The sequence below is a fragment of the Gorilla gorilla genome, chromosome 19 (assembly GCF_029281585.2).
Source record: "Gorilla gorilla gorilla isolate KB3781 chromosome 19, NHGRI_mGorGor1-v2.1_pri, whole genome shotgun sequence".
In the NCBI taxonomy this organism is placed as follows: Eukaryota; Metazoa; Chordata; class Mammalia; order Primates; family Hominidae; genus Gorilla; species Gorilla gorilla.
Window position 1 is genome coordinate 79,593,723 of NC_073243.2, and position 16,868 is coordinate 79,610,590.

Below are 16,868 nucleotides of genomic sequence, written 5' to 3' on the forward strand. Positions count from 1 at the left end.
GGCTGACACAGCTCAAGTCATGAGAGCTAGCTATGTGCTGTTTGCTACTTTACCTCTGAAGGAGGACAGACTAAAGAACTCCCATCTTCCCATGGGGTTCATGAGAAAGGCGTTCTGATTCTTTTCTACATGTTGAAAAAAATAGCAATGAAAGTGTCAGATTAGGTGCATGCTTCCTACCTATTCCCACCAGGTACATACTAAATCCTGGACAGTTAACATAAGTACCAGCTACTCTCTCTCTCTCTCTCTCTCTGTGTGTGTGTGTCTGTCTGTGTGTGTGTGTGTGTGTGTGTGTGGTGTCCTTGACCCATTTGTTTATCAATAGAAATTGTTAGAGCACCTATCTTCACCAGGAACTGTGCTAAACACTTGAGATACATCAATGAGCAAGACAGACATGACCTCTGCCCTCTTGGAGGCTGAGTACAGAAAAAGCAGTCAAAATGATACATGTGTTGTGTTCCCAATGAAAAGAAAAAAAAATTTTAAATTAAAATTTAAAAAAAATGATACATATGCTCTGGTCAAAGACCAGCTTGACCAGACAAGCTGATCTGATATTTCTTTAGGTTTACAAAGCAACTTTTCTCTTCAAAGATGCTGAGATAATATGTTTAAAATATTGCTCACTGTTTCCATCCACCTACCTCTAATCCTGGCATCCCTTTCTCTCATTGGGCCCTTCTTTCACATTTAAGCTGGGCCAGGATGCCTCATTGCTTCGAGGACAGTATGTAACAGTAGAGAGCAGAGAAATAAGAATGGTTCGTCTTGCTTCAGAGTTCCAAAAGCCCTTAGGCTGCGAAGGCATCGAGAGTAGATTCATTAGAAAATGTGCTTTAAGAACCAGGCTTCCCAGGCTAGACAGAGCATTCATGATGGGTGCACACATATTGGTAAATCCCTTAGGCGGTGATGGTCTTGCTGCCTGCTTGATGGGCCTAGCTAGAGTTGGAGGGTGGGAAGAGAGGAGCAGAGCCTCCCCTGGAAGCCTTGAGGGATCCAAGAGCAAGAAGATAGGTGCCTCATTTCCTGGTCAGACCCCATGGAGGCAGTAAGAACCTCAGGAAGAAAAGGCTGTGCAGGAGGTCAGGCATTAATTGGCCTCATTCTGGAGCCATTTATGGCTGTCTTGAGCTTTCTTAAAGTTTACAGAATTAATATTTCCAGTTCTAAGTTGTAATGGCTCAGCACACTGTGAAGTATTTTGCAAAATGCTTTAACTCCTCCTAGTGGTGACCAGGGAGCACAGAGCACAAATGCTAGAATGAAAAAGCTGCAGACTAGAAGTCATCAGCTGAGTTAGACAGCCCCTGTGAGCCACTGCAAACCTTCTCGGTCCCCACCTGCCTCCCTTGCTCCAGCAGCTGCTGCAGTGACCAAATCTAAGCCAGCTCCGGTCAGCTTTGCACTGAACAGGTGCATCTGGATGGTGCCTAACCTGAGGGAAGACAGAAACAGCTGGGGTTCAGGGCTTACAAAACCCATGGTACCACCCTTAGTCAGTCAGTACAGACTGGATTAATCTTCCCTCATTCATCCCCTACATGGAGAGTTCTTTGGTGCCCTTCCTAAGCCTCCTCAGAGCCAGCTCTGTAATGCTTATTGTTTGGCCTGTTCCTATCTACCATTTCCTTACTCTTGCTCTCTAGAATCCCTTCCCAAATAAACTATCTGTATACAAACCTCTGGGGTTCAACTTTTAGAGGAATCCAGACTAACTCATGAACCACATCTTTGGTTAGCTGGTTGGCTGGCTGGCTTGTTGGTTGGTTGGTTGGTTGGTTGGTTTTACCCCTAGTCTACCATTAACCAGCTGTGTGACCTTGGGTTAGCCACTTTACCTCTCAACAACACAGCTTAATCATTAATAAAATTAGGATGTTAAAACTGAATATCCATCCCACCAATATTTTTTGAGCACCTTCCATATTCCAAGCACTATTCAAGATAGTGGTGGTCAATGAACAGGAAACACAATGTTCTTGTACTTGAGGAGTTTATATGATGGTTAGAGAGACAGACAATAAACAATAAACAAATAGCACTTCTCATCATGGTGGACCCTAGAGATAAGATATTTCAGGACTACAGCAAGAAGCTGCCAGAGTGCATGGAGGTGGGCGCCATCTTAAGGAGCTAAGGGAACAATTCAAAGAATTTACCAAGCCGTATGAAAAGTCTGAAAATGATCTGAAGGCCCTAAAAAGTGTTGGGCAGATTGTGAGTAACATGCTTAAACAATTAACTGAAGAAAAATTCATTGTTAAAGCTGCAGATGGACCAAGATATGTTGGGAGTTGTCGTCGACAGCTTCATAAAAGTAGCTGAAGCCAGGAACAAGAGTTGCTTTGGATAGGGCTACACTAACTATCATAAGATATTTACCAAGAGAGGTGGAGCCACTGATTTATAACATGTCTCATGAGGATCCTGGGATGTTTCTTATTCTGAGATTGGAGGGCTATCAGAATAGATGTGGGAATTGAGGGGTTACCACTTACAAACCCAGTTATTCCAACGTGTAGGAATAATACCTCCAAAAGGCTGTTTGTTATGTGGACCACCATAAACAGGAAAAACACTCTTGGCACACAAGCTATTGCTGGCCAGCTGGACTGCAACTTTTTTCCTTTTTCTTTGTTTTTTGGAGACAGGGTCTCACTCTATTGTCCAGGCTGGAGTGCAGTACTGTGATCTTGGCTCACTGCAACCTCCATCTCCCAGGCTCAAGTGATCCTCCCACCTCAGCCTCTGGAGTGGCTCAGACCACAGGTGTGCACCACCATGCCCAACTAATTTTTAATTAGTTAATTAATTATTTTTTATTTTGAGACGGAGTCTCATCTGTTGCCCAGGATGGAGTGCAGTGGCGTGATCTTGGTTCACTGTAACCTCCACCTTCTGGGTTCAAGCGATTCTCCTGCCTCAGCCTTCTGAGTAGCTGGGATTACAGGCATGCACCCCCATGCCTGGCTAATTTTTGTGTTTTTAGTACAGACGGGATTTCACCACATTGGCCAGGCTGGTCTCGAACTCCTGACCTCAGGTAATCCACCCACCTTGGCCTCCCAAAGTACTGGGATTACAGGTGAGAGCTACCACACCAAGTTACCCAGCTAATTTTTGTATCTTCTGTAGAGATGGGGTTTCACCATGGTGCCCAGGTCCACCTGCCTTGGCCTCCCACAGTGTTGGGATTACAGGTGTGAGCCACCACACCTGGCCAGGACTGCAATTTCTTAAAGGTTGTATCTAGTTCTATTGTAGACAAGCACATTGGTGAAAGGGCTCATTGGATCAGAGAAATGTTTAATTATGCCAGGGACCATCCACCATGCATCATTTTTATGGATGAATTAGATGCTATTGATGGTTGTTGGTTTTCCAAGGGTACTTCAGCTGACAGAGAGATTCAGAGAACTTTAATGGAGTTACTGAATCAAATGGATGGATTTGATACTGTGCGCAGAGTTAAAATACAACAGACCAAATACACGGGATCTTGCTTTGCTGCATCCAGGAAGATTAGATAGAAAAAAATACATATTGATTTGCCAAATGAACGAGCAAGATTAGACACGTTGAAAATCCATGCAAGTCCCCTTGCAAAGTATGGTGAAATTAATTATGGAGTAATTGTGAAGTTTTCAGATGACTTTAATGGAGGAGACCTGAGAAATGCTTGTACTGAAGGAGGTATGTTTGCAATTCATGCTGATCATGGTTTTGCAAAACAGGAAGGCATCATGAAAGGTTAGAAAGTGGCTGATTCTAAGACGCTAGAGCTTAAATTGAACTATAAACCTGTGTAATTTACTTTTTGATGGCTATATAAAAGACATTGGCTTAATGTGAAAGTGAAGTTAAAGAAAATACTATATGTATTGCCAATGATCTCATTAAAAGTGTATGAATAAAAATATGAGTAACATCATATAAATTAGTATAATAATTCAGTAATCCAACTTTTAGGACTGATATGGAAGTTTGTATATTTGCTAATATCGCATTTATTGCAGCAGAAGTTACAAGAGAAGAATGTGTTGAAGCTTTTCGTATTTGCTAGGTGAGCATTTTGTAAAACATTGAAAATGGTTTGAGGTAGTAGGATAAGAAAGCATTTTTGTGACTTATTTTATATCATTTGTTTTCCTCATTCTAAAAAGTTGAATAAAATCTGTTTGATTCAGACCTACAGAAATAAATAAATGAAAAAATAATACAGTGTCAAGTAATGATGGGTACCTCTGTGACAGGAGTCAGGGCTGGGGGTGTGTGTTTGCGATCAGAGTAACAAAGCAAGGAGGCCAAAAGCCAATTGCCAATTGGTACCTGGGAAAGCACTTTCGAGCAGAGGAAACAGGGAGGACAAAGTCCCCCAGATTCCCACTTCTCTAATCTGACTTGGAGATTCTTTGAGAGTTGTGTTGATCCCATTTGAATGGAAAAGAGATGGCAATTTGGAGACTTAATCACCCTAAATTGCATAAATCACCCTTTTTATCCACAAGCTGAAATCCCTGTATCCTTGGTTTCTGCCCTGGCCACATCCTTTCCAAGCTGCCTGAATGAGGAGATGTGAAAGTCTACCATGGGTGGAACTTCAAAGGCTTTGTTTGATGAAACAAAACCACTCATCTAAAGATGAAAAAGAGAAAAGGTTAAAACAGTCTCAAACATGAAGTGACTCCTTTCCTCTGTGTAAAAGGTTTAGTCAAAGAGTCTCTTGTTTCAATTTCATTTTTAAGACTCTTTTCTTAGCCCTTAATTATTTGCTATTTAGAGCATTTGTTGCATGTTCGCATTTTTTGTGCATACTTTGAAGTATTAAAAAACAAAAGTTAAAAGAAGTTGATATCTGACAAGTTACCCATTCTTCTTCCAAGGGTGTAATGGGGCAAGTTTCTCACTGAGTCATTACAAATAAAATGTCTGCAGGCGTAGTGGGGATAGCGGAAATCAAGTAAATATAAACATTTGGCGTTTGATCTCTTTGGGTTAGATGAAATCCTTTAGACGGTTCATTGTGCTGTGCCTGTGACCCTTGCAAGGTGGTTATTAACTAACATGGTGCAGAGATTTGCAAGCCTGTGAAGGAACGAAAGCTCAGAAATGCTGAGGCTACTCTGCAGTGAGTAGGAGGAACCAGGAGCTGAACAGGGCTGGCCTTTCCTGTCATGCCTGATCCCAGTCTCCCACGAAGCAAGAAAGCCCACGGCTAAGAACAGCAAAGTCTTGGGTTCAAGTAGCAGAAATACGTTTGGTTAGACTCCCTGGGCACAAAAGGATTTCCAGTCTTCCCTGGTGAGTACCACTCTGTTAGCTCACTGGGTTCCACAGCCTCAGGTGCACCCAGGAGCGAAGGATCTGTGTGGTGAGAAGATGTGGGTGGACCCACCAAACCTACCATGGCTACCACATATGCCAGGGATGGAGGAGGATAGAGTTGCCTTTAAATATAAAAGATAGTAGCTAGAGGAATTAAATGTCTCCCTAGGAGCCAGTACAGTCTTTTCTCTAGAAAATCCAAAAAAATGTCAGAAATATGCTGGGAAATATTTTGGTAATGAACCCTTGGATGCTTATTTATGAAGCATTTGGAAATGCTGGAACAGAACCACAGCAGTGAAACAAACAAAAAGAATTTCAATTTACTGGGATGATTGGATTCCTTGGGTGAATAATATTTTGCTGTTGATGAAAAATCAAAATGGGCCCTGACACTGAACATGCCTTTGCCAGAAAATGTTTGCTTCAAGTGGAATGCTGTAGTTATCTCTTTGTCAAGGGCATGTAAATTCAAAAAGTTTGGCATGTATGCAAAGACAGGGCAGAGGGACAAGGCCCTGCTTGTTATTTTCACTCATCTTTTAATGCAGTTTTTCATTCAGAGTGAGGATACCACAGTGGGATCACATATCCCACATTTAACTCACCAGAATTCAACTATTCACACTTTGAACACAGGGAGAAAGAGAGAGATTGCAAGAAAGACAAGAGTAACATTTTAAATAGTATGGGTAATTCTATTAATTTCAGGAGTAAATATTAAAGGAGAGACAAATTTGCATATGTATATGTGCAGGTTTGTACACACAAAACAAAGCATATTGTATTTTATGAGTAATCTGAGAGATATTTACGAATAATGTCGATTGTCATTGTCACTGAGTTGGGGACTTTAGAATCTAAGCCTTAAACAAAGTGAGAGACTCCACTGCACTGTCCTACAAGAGGAAGATGTTTTAAGTCGTTTTTCTAGTTGGGGAAAGAAATTGCTTTGAGCCATCCACACAACCTCTGCTGCTTCTATATGAGCAAAGACATGCACTGGAGACAGTCGGCTGAGGTTCGGGGTTCAGTGCTGGTCATGAGACAAAGTAGTTAAATGAGCATATTTGTCTAATTGATGCAATTTGTCGTGTCATTTAAAACCATGAATTATAAACAGGGTTATGTAACCCTCGGGTCTCCTTTTACACAACTAACATGTTTAAGTGCCTGCTAACAGCAAGGCAATGAATTAGAAGCCATGGGGAATTTGCAGGTAAACCCTCATGGGAGAGTTTACGAATCTTGCAGGAGGGGTAGATAAATACCTTGTAAATTACAATACAGGGGAGAGAGTGAACAAATGTGCAGATCAGGTAAAATTGAGAGCAGGCATGTATATCACTCCAAAATATAATTATCCTTTAATTATTTACTCGTATATGGGACTTTAAAAGCTCTAATTCATTTTCTTATAATAGTCTTGGTCTTTAATTATTCTTATTAAGCTAACATTCAACTGTGTTTGCATTTTATGTGATAGCTACCAGCTTTGACTATTCAATAGTAATTGCTCCTTCCTTTTTGCTAATAAAACCCCAATGTGGTTTAGGGAGATATATGACCAACTCCCAGCAAAACCCTCACTTTTCAACCTCCTTAGGACACTGAATGCTCACATAACCCAATTCTGCCTAATGAGAAACAAGCAGAACTCTGGGAGAGGGGAGGTTTCTAGGGCAGATTTGCTTTCTTCATTTAAAGAGCGAATGTAGGCTCTTTCCCCATTCCCCCTTCCTTCTCCCTGACCCTCCTCTCCCCTCCTCTTGTCTTGAAACAAACAAGAGCTACGGACCCGTAGCAATTGTCTTGTATCCAGGAGGCAACATATCCATATAGCTGCCAAGGAAACATTAAATTGTTGGCTCTGACATCTAGCAGCTGACTGAAAGCCAGCAGACACCTACTCCTAGACTTTTTGTTACATAAGAAAAATAAACATCTGCCTTTAAGCCACTGTTTTGTGGGCGTTAGTGACTTGCAAACAACCCCTTCCTAATCACTCTATTCCCTAAGCATATACCAAGTGCTGATAGGGAAGGGGCGAAGAACACGGGGAAGGGCTGAAGGAAATCAACCTGGATTTTTGGGTGGCAGTACCAGTCCCCCAAAAAGATCATTAAAGTGCATATAACATTGTCTCTCATTCACACATCCCTTATCCTCTCACTCATTCACACGTATGTTACCTCTGGACAGCCCCCTTCCCTCAAGAAGTTTATAGTGTAATCAGTATGATTAGAAATGTATTCAAATAACTAACATGGAAGGTGGAAAATGGCAAAGGCCAAGAAAGAGACATAACAAAGTAGCCCTTTGGTGCTGGACTGTTTATTTAAGCTAGGAGGTGGTAAAATGTTTTCCTCAGGGTGTGAGCCAACTTTCCCTTTGCCACCAACTGCCCCTGCCTCCAAGGATGGGGTGGAGGTTGGAGGGGTGAGGGGGGTGGGGGAGATTTTTTCCCCCTCCCTGCAGGACAGGGGTGGAGGGATTTTAGAAGATCTTAAAGGGAGCATTCTGCATGAGAACCTGAGAACAGCTAGATTGGAACACAATACTCCAGTTCCATAACTGCTCTTATGAACACAAAAAGACCTTTTGTGTTTTTCTTGTTTATTTGAAAATTCTAGAATATCTTCACTATGCAAAGAAGGAAAAGAAAAGGGATTGGGGAGGAGGGAAGAGAGAGAAAAGCATGTGTGCTCCATCCACATCCCATCCAAGCTTCAGGAGCTGGACTCAGTGGCAACAAGGGTAAAAGTGAAAGGGCTCAATTATGGGCTCAATTGTGTCCCTGTACTCCCCAGATTCCTGTGTTGATACTCTAACCCTCAATGGGACTGTATTTGTAGACAAGGCCTTTAAAGAGGTAATTAAGGTTAAATGAGACTGTAAGGGTGGAGCCCTAATTCAAATCCAATAGGACTGGTGTTCATGTAAGAAAAGGAAGAGACAGTGAGGGTGCAGGTGCACAGAAGAAAGGCCACATGAGGACACAGCAAGAAGGCGGCTGTCTGCCAGCCAGGAAGAGAGGCCTCACCAGAAACCAACCCTGACAAGTTCTTGATCTTGGATTTCCATACTCCAGAACTGTGGGAAAATGAATTTCTGTTTACCTAGTCAGTGACATTCTGGCATGGAAGCCCAAACAGACCATAAAGGCCCCAGGAGGAGATGAAAATTCAGGATGTATGTGTGATCAACTGCAGCCTCAATGGTCTCTTCCTGATGGAGTTATCTACCTCACTGGCACCTTCATGTTCATCTACTCAATAAACTTTTGTGCTTTGATTATTTTGTGGATCTAGTCCCCGACCAAGTTAGAAATTAAGTATACCTGCAGTTTCGAAGAGAATGAGGGCCCTTGTTCCTAGAAAATGAGTGAGCATTTCCAAGCAGCTTTGATCTCCACAGGCAGAAAAGGGGAAAGAAACTTTCGATGTGAGCAAAGACCCAGAACCTGAAGAAGGAAGGGCTGGCTCCTTCATTTGTCCCATTGGTATTTATTTTGAACACCTACAATATGCAAGGCAGTGGTAGAGGAGTGAGGGATGCAGGGAATAAAACAGACCTGCCCGCTGCTCCTGGAAACATGATGAAAAATTATTCAGAGCACAGAGAATGTGGAAAGAGTAATGGGAAGTAAAGCTTGGAGAGTAGGATGGGAACAGATTGTGGCAGCTTTGAACCTCTGTCTAGGAAAATATTATTTACCCACGAGGCACATAGGGAGCCACTGCAGCTCATCAAGCAGAAAAGTGTCCTGGTCATGGTCAGCTTTTAAAAATATGAATCTGGAAGCTATCAGTTGGCTCAATTGGAGTGGGAAGAAACTGGAGACTGGAGAACAGTTAAATGATGAGTACTGCAAACCAATAATAAAATTCTAAGGCCTCCAACTGACTGAGTGGGCACCCTTCTTGGCCAAGGGGATCCCAAAGAAACCTGAAAACCTAGTTCAGGCCGTGATGAGAAGGGAGGTGTTGGACATACCCTGTTATAACCCTTCCCTTTGGAGTTTAGACAGAACTAACCAGCATTAACATTAAAATAGAGATCTTAAGACTGCCATACAAAACACTCTTCATAGCAATAGGATGCCAAATTCCAACCTGACTCTGGTATACCATCATATGACAGATAACAGACCCTGAAGAAAATTAATGCATTTTACCCAAAATATATTTCTTTGATATATCTTGGAATGGCCCTGCAAAGCCATCTTTTGTGGGGGATTTTTTTTCCTGTAGAGAACCTCCTTCCCTTACCAGTTTTTTTTTAGAGAGCCTGACACCTTCTAAGACTCAAAAAGAGACATTTACCTTCTATTCTCTCTGAAACTTGCTATCTGGAGGCCTCATCTACATAACAAGAACCTTGGCTTCCACAATCCTCCTTAACTCAAGCATTTCTTTCTGTTGACTTCAACTCTTTAGGCAAAGCTTAACTCTGAATCAATTGCCAATTGAAAAAGTTTTGACTCTACCTATAACCTGTGAGCCCCCCTCTTCAAGGTGCCCCAACTTTCTGGGCTGAACCAATGTATTCCTTACATTTATTGATTTATATCTTTGCCTGTAACTTCTAGCTCCCTAAAATATATAAAACCAAGCTATAACTCAACCAACTTGGGCAACTGTTCTGAGGACCTCTTGAGGTTGTGTTCCAAGCCATAGTCATTCATATTTGGCTCAGAATAAACTTCTTCAAATATTTTAATTTTTTTCCAACAACAGTACTAAAGCTCAGATGAGATGTACTAAGAGCCTGAATGAAGGTAATATTAAAATTATTGATGTTTGCTGGCACCATACCGTATACTAATGTCAACAGAAAATCTCAAAAGGGATATATTGTCTGAAACTCATAAAAATACTGTCAATGAAAAGAGTCAGACTCTGTAAAATATTTGAAGAGATATATTCTGAGCCAAATATGAAGACCATGGCCTGTGACGCAGCTCTAGGAGATCCTGAAACATGTGCCCAAGGCAGTAGGGCTACAGCTTGGTTTTATACATTTTAGGGAGACATCAGACATCAATCAATACATGTAAGATGTACATTGGTTTGGTCTGGAAAGGCAGGACAAATCAAAGTGGGGCTCCCAGGTCATAGGAAGATTCAAAGATTCCCTGATTGGCAATTGGTTGAAAGAGTTTATCTATAGACTTGGAAGCAATAGAGGAGAGTGTCTGGGTTAAAATAAGGGGTTGTGGCAACCAAGGTTCTTATTATACAGATGAAGCCTCCATGTAGCAGGCTTCAGAGAGAATAGATTGTAAACGTTTCCTATCAGACTTAAAAAGGTGCCAGATACTTTAGTTAATTCTATCTAAATCACGAAAATAACTGGAAAGGGAAGAGTACAGAAGGTAGATTTTCCCCATAAGAGACAGCTTTTCAGGGCCATTTCAAAATATATCAAATAAATGTATTTTGGGGTGAAATACTTCTATTTCTTTCAGGGCCTGCTATGTTATCAAGTTAATACCTAATTGCTACAAACAGTCTGTTTTGTCAGTTTTAAAGTCTCTGCTTTAATGTTAATGCTGATCAATTGTGCTTGAATTCCAAAGGGACAGAGGTATAATGAGGCATGTCCAACCACCCATTCCCATCATGGCCTAAACTAGTATTTCAGATTTACTTTAGGATGACCTTGGCCGAGAGGAAGGGTCCTTCAGTTAGCTGGGGGTTAGAATTTTAATTCTGGTTTACAATACTATCATGTTTTGGCCTTGGAAAAGTTTCCCTAACACAGAGTTTTGTCTTTTAATATCAAGGCAGCAAAGCATGGGTATTTTAGCCACATCTAATACAATTGTAAGCTGGGAAGTGGTGGCCACATTGTCCAATGTCCTGTAGATCAATAAACTCTTAATATCGAGTTCAAAAGCCAGAAAGTCTCCCATGACCTTGTAATTAATTTCAACAAATTATAATAAAACAGAAGGAATTGTCAGATTCAAGTTAGGAAAATGAAGTTGGAATCTATTCTGAGACTTTCCGGCTATGGACTATGGGCAAGTGACTTAATCACCGAACCCCCCTCCTACTCCAATCAGTGGACTTCAGGTAAATATTTAACAACTGGCTTTCCAAGAAAAAAAAAAAACCATGATTTATAGCTTTGCCAATTTCTAGAGTTTTAATACTGCCATCATGGCCAGTTTCAAGCCAGCAATGTGATGTCAGCAAGTTCACTGAATTCCTAAAATTTGACAATTGATTCTCAAGAAGCCAGCATGAGCCAGCTGTAAGCACACCACTGCTTTCAAGGCTCAGCTTCCACATCTGAAAAATGGGAATCACGCCACTTCCACATGGCCATTGTCAGGATCGAGATAATATAAGAGAAAATACCTAATACACGGTTATTATCATACATGGGGTATTTGAGAAATGTTTGTTCAGTATTTACTGAGCACCTACTATGTAGCAGACACTTCCTGGAACTGAAGATTCATCAGAGAACAAAACAACAGGTCTGCTCAGCTGGGATTGATGTTCTAAATGGGAGAGACAACCAGAAAGAAAAAAGAGAAGGAGAGAGAGAGACAGATGATAGATAAATAAATAGCCAGTCAGTTAGTCTGGTATTGATAAGCACTAGAAAGAAAAATCAAACCCAATAAGGATGAGGAGAAAGAGGAGTGGTCATACTATGCCAGGTACGGTAGCCAAGAAAGACCTCACTGATGAGAGATATCTGATGAGAAATCTGAGTGGAATAAAGGCATGACTATGGGATTATATGGGGAAGGGTGTCCCAGGCAGGGCAAGAGCTCATGCCAAACCCTGGGGCAGGTATGATGGGCTGGGCTGACCCCAGAGACAGAAGGAGGCCAGGGGGGTGGGAGCACCTGAGTGAGGAGACACAGGTGGAAAGTGCAGTGGGAAGGGAAGCCAAGGGCAAAGGTGAGGCAGGGGAAGTCTCAAGCCCTGGCCATGTCTTAGGTGCCTTTAAACACCTGGAGACATAGTGGGCAGGGGCCAGTGACAGACGGGGCTGCACTCCTGCCCCTCTGCCTTCCCTACACAGAGGAGGATCTACCAACGGTGCTCCAACGGCCTCACTCCTTCATGTTTTCAACTATTCAAATGTTTGCTCAAATGACAAATATTGGCTCCAGTGGCTTCCATGGGCAGGCAGCAGTCTTAGCTCTAGAGACAGAAACTATGAGCAAAACTTGAAATCTTGCTTTTCATGGACCTACCTGGCCATGGAAGGAGAGAGAATACATCAAAACATAAATAAATGCATTGGCTGGGCTACAAAGACAATCAAATAAGGTAGGCTGATACAGTCCCCCTCTTAGATATAAAAATCCTCTTGGGCCAGGATCCTCCTGTCGCCTTATATTTCAATGCCTAGTTCTAGCATAGTCCTAACTGGTGCTCTGAGTAGCATTGCTCTAAACAATTGACCAACAGTAACCAAAGTAGGCTGGCAACAGTCCCAAGAGATCCAGAGAGCCCCCATTTTCCTCCTGGCATGAACTTTTTCAAACCACAAGGTTGAGGAAATGCCAACCTTTTACATAACTAAGAAATTTCTAAGACGTTGAGTTTTTTGTTTGCTTGGTTTGTTTTCTCTTTTTGTTTTTTAAACCTGCCACAAAATCATCTGGGGTCTTTATTAAATAAAATACAAATGTCTGGGCCCCGCCTTAGACTCACTGAATCAGAATAACTGGAGAAGGAGCCCAGGCAACTGTATTTTCAATGACCTTCTAAGGAATGTGGATGCTACATTGCTGATGCTTGAGATCCTCTGCTCTAATGCAAAAGTACAATCCACAAGGCTTCTTTTCATTTCAGCTGTAATTGTCTCCACAAAGCATTCTTAAGAAAGCTCTTCTGTAAACTTCCTTTGCAGAAACTGCAGCACTAGTCACAAGCTGACTGTTCAGAGAAATGCACGGGGAGACAGTGCCCGCATGACGGGAGCAGCCCATCAGCTGACCCGTTCATTCAAAAAACTCCACGTGTAGAGACACTGGATGGCTTTAGTGGAAGTGCCTCATTGTCTGGGGAGCTGAAGGAGAGACTTTCTGGAATATTCCCTACCTGTGAAGAGGGCATGGTAGTGGAGGCCCTTCTCCTTGTCCTGATGGGAGCAGACATCAAATAAGTAGGCTTTGATGGGCCCATCAATGAAGTCAGCAGCAAAATCAAAGAGAACGACACCTATCATGGTGACACTTATGGCCCAAACCAGCTTCCTCCTTGGGTTAGCAATCAAAGCTAAAAGAAAAATAAACATTGGTCTCCTAAATCCTGTTTTAGAATCATCCGCGTTTTGTAATTTCCACCTAAACTTCTTGCCATAAAATCATCTTCCTTGGTTTTATTTTGCTTTTTTCCAAATAAAAATAGCTTTACATTTTTTTTTCAGGTTTTAAAAATTATGCAAGCGAATGTCCAGAAAACACAAATCTATGGAGACAGAAAGTAAATTAGTGGTTGCTTAGGGCTGGTGCATAGGGGAAAAGTGGACGTGACTGTTGATGGTAATGGGTTTCTTTTTGGGGTGATGAAAATGTTGTAGAATTAGAGAGTGGTAATGGTTGCACAACATACTAAAGGCACTGAATTGTACACTTTTAATTAGTGAAATTTCTGGTATGTAAAATATCTCTTTAAATAAAAAAGTATGCGTGCTTATCGCAAGCAATTCCAATTCTATTAAAAAAGCTGAGGGAGATGCTTCCAAACCCAGCCCCAGCAAAGGTCAGGCTTTAAGGCCTCCTTTTACGCACTTCTGCACATACAGACACATGTGTACAATGGTAGTCAAACGCAGTGCTTCTCAAAGTTTGGCATATCGAACTATCGCTTGTACGTCTTGTTAAAACACAGATTGCTGGCCCCATTTCCCAAGACTCTGATTCAACTGGTGAGCCTGAAGGGGGCCCGAGAAACTGCATCTCTAACGGCCCCTGCTGATGCTGAGGGGCAGGTCAGAGGCCACATCTTTGAACAGCACTGACGCAGTAACCAACTTTCTTCATATAATTTCAACTCCTCACAATTTTTAACAGCTGGATTTTCATTCTATGGATACGCTGTAATTCGTTTACCCAATCTCCTATAAAAGATAGATTGTTGTTTCTCTTGTTTCCATTTGCTTTTTAAACTTAAGAATAGCATAGATTATATACACGTTTTAAAAATTGCAGTATAAAATTAAATGAACAATAAGCCTACCCGCCACTTCTCACCTCCTGTCCTTCAGTAATCCTCCTTAGAGTCAACAATGCTTATCAGCTTTTTGTTCATTCTCCTGGAAATATCCTGCGTTTGTACATTTACGCTTTCTTTCAAATATGTACAACTGATAATTGATTATCCTGCCTCATAATCACCTATTCTGCTAGCTTGAGAGTTAATGATCTACAAATGTGTGCTATTTTTAGCGATCCTTTTTGCAATGCAACTTTATTGTACTACCATCAATTACTGATTAATTGGTAGCTGATTAATGGCTAGAAAAAATGCCTACCCTCAGGTTTGCTTTTGTCCAGAATTTGCAATGCCAGAAAGGTCCTCTTGAGCTGATGGGCTTATGCCCTATGCCTATTAAAACGCTCTACATAAAACTATGAACAGAATTAACTTATTTGGATACACAGGTGACTTATTGTAAATATTTATGGAGCTATTTGGCAGCTAGTCAATTTGATAAAAGTATTAAATAGAGCATAATGGGCTCAAAAAGTAACTCAATCGATAAATATGTAAAAATATTCAATTCGATAAAATAGATACAAATTTAATAAAATAGATACAAATTTAATCCTATTTTTAAATCTTCACAACAATGAAGCATATTTATTTTGGTATTTCTAGAAGTAGAGGCTCCCCAACCACAGAATCTGGGCCAAATTTGTCAAAGGGGAGGTTCATTGTAACCTAGGAGAGATCAATTCTAACAAATTTCTAGGAAAGGTCAAACACATTAACATCCTCCTCCTGCAGAGGTACACACTAAGACACATATCCCTGCCTGCCCACCTTGTGCAGCCCACTTACCTGCTACAACAGTAGCCCCATTGAGGTACAGAGCCATGCCCACGAGCATCATGACTCCCAGGGTGAGGATGTAGGGTCTCCGGCGGCCCCACCTGGACCGGCAGTGGTCGCTGGCCGATCCAACCACGGGCTGCAGCAGGAATCCCAGGATGGGGCTGAGGAACCACACAATGCTGTACAGGCTGCTGGGCAGACCCACGCTGAGCAGGACTGGGGTCACATACGCTGCCTCCACCGCGTAGCAGAACTCTCTTCCGAACATGGCCAGGCTGTGCATGATGAGTCTGCTGGTGGGTCTTTTAGGCGGCTCCACAGAGTCAAAGGGGCCATCATGAGCTAGGGATTCATAGATGTGGCGGCCAGCCTGCCCACCGTTGCCACCCATGGCCACTGAGAGAGGAACCTTCCTGCGAGCCCACCACCTCCTGCGTGGTCCTAGGGTCTGTGTTTCAAACTGGATTTGACGTGGAGCCTGGCCGAGCAACCAACAGAGATGGTCAGGCTGGGGGAGGGGCTCAAATTCTTTCCTGCCTCTAAGATCACAAGTTATGATGAGAAGGAGGGGGTGGTGCTGGAAAGCATGACAGAGATTAGCAGCTGTGAATGAGCCCTCTGGCTCCTAAAGACTTTGGAATATTTTTCTAAAGGGATCCTCCTTTGTACTGTTCCCTCTCTCTTTCTTTGTCTCTCTCTCACACACACACACAATTACACGTGATCACACACATGGCTTCTCTCCCTCTCTCACACACACGTTATTACACGTGATCACACACATGGCCTCTCTCAGACAGTATTACACATGATCACACACACGGTTTCTCTCTCACACACACGTTATTGCACATGGTCACACACATGGCTTCTTTCAGACGCTACTGCACATGATCACACACATGGTTTCTCTCACACACACGCTATTACACATGATCACACACATGGCTTCTCTCACACACGTTATTACACTTGATCACACACAGCTTCTCTCTCACATACATGCTATTACACGTGATCACACACGGCTTCTCTCTCATGCATGTTATTACACATGATCATGCATATGGCTTCTCACACACATGCTATTACACATGATCACACATGGCTTCTCTCACACACATTACACATGGTCACACATGGCTTCTCTGACACATGTTATTACACATGATCACACATGGCTTCTCTCTCACATGCTATTACACATGATCACACATGGCTTCTCATGCATTTTATTACACATGATCACACACATGGCTTCTCTCACACATGTTATTACACATGGTCACACATGGCTTCTCTCACGTTATTACACATGATCATACACGGCTTCTCTCACATTATTACACATGACACAGCTTCTCTCTCACACACTATTACACATGATCACGCATGGCTTCTCTCACACACACATGCTATTGCACATGATCACACATGGCTTCTCTCTCGCACACGTTATTACACAATGATCACACACGGCTTCTCTCTCACACACGTTAT

The 16,868-nt window shown here is 42.1% G+C and overlaps 1 protein-coding gene and 1 pseudogene across 1 annotated transcript in view; one reads left to right on the forward strand and one right to left on the reverse strand.

Annotated features, from left to right (window-relative positions):
* The window catches only part of SLC45A2 (solute carrier family 45 member 2), a 38,469-nt gene extending 22,600 nt beyond the window's left edge, over window positions 1–15,869 (reverse strand). Inside the window, exons 1-2 of the mRNA XM_004058980.5 lie at window positions 15,375–15,869; window positions 13,410–13,586 (exon numbers count right to left, since the gene is read on the reverse strand). Coding sequence (XP_004059028.1) covers window positions 13,410–13,586; window positions 15,375–15,759 — 562 coding nt within the window. The 5' untranslated portion in view covers window positions 15,760–15,869. The remainder of the gene's footprint in view (window positions 1–13,409; window positions 13,587–15,374) is intronic.
* On the forward strand, window positions 2,057–3,818 carry LOC109023871 (26S proteasome regulatory subunit 10B-like; annotated as a pseudogene).
* Window positions 15,870–16,868: the final 999 nt, after the last annotated feature.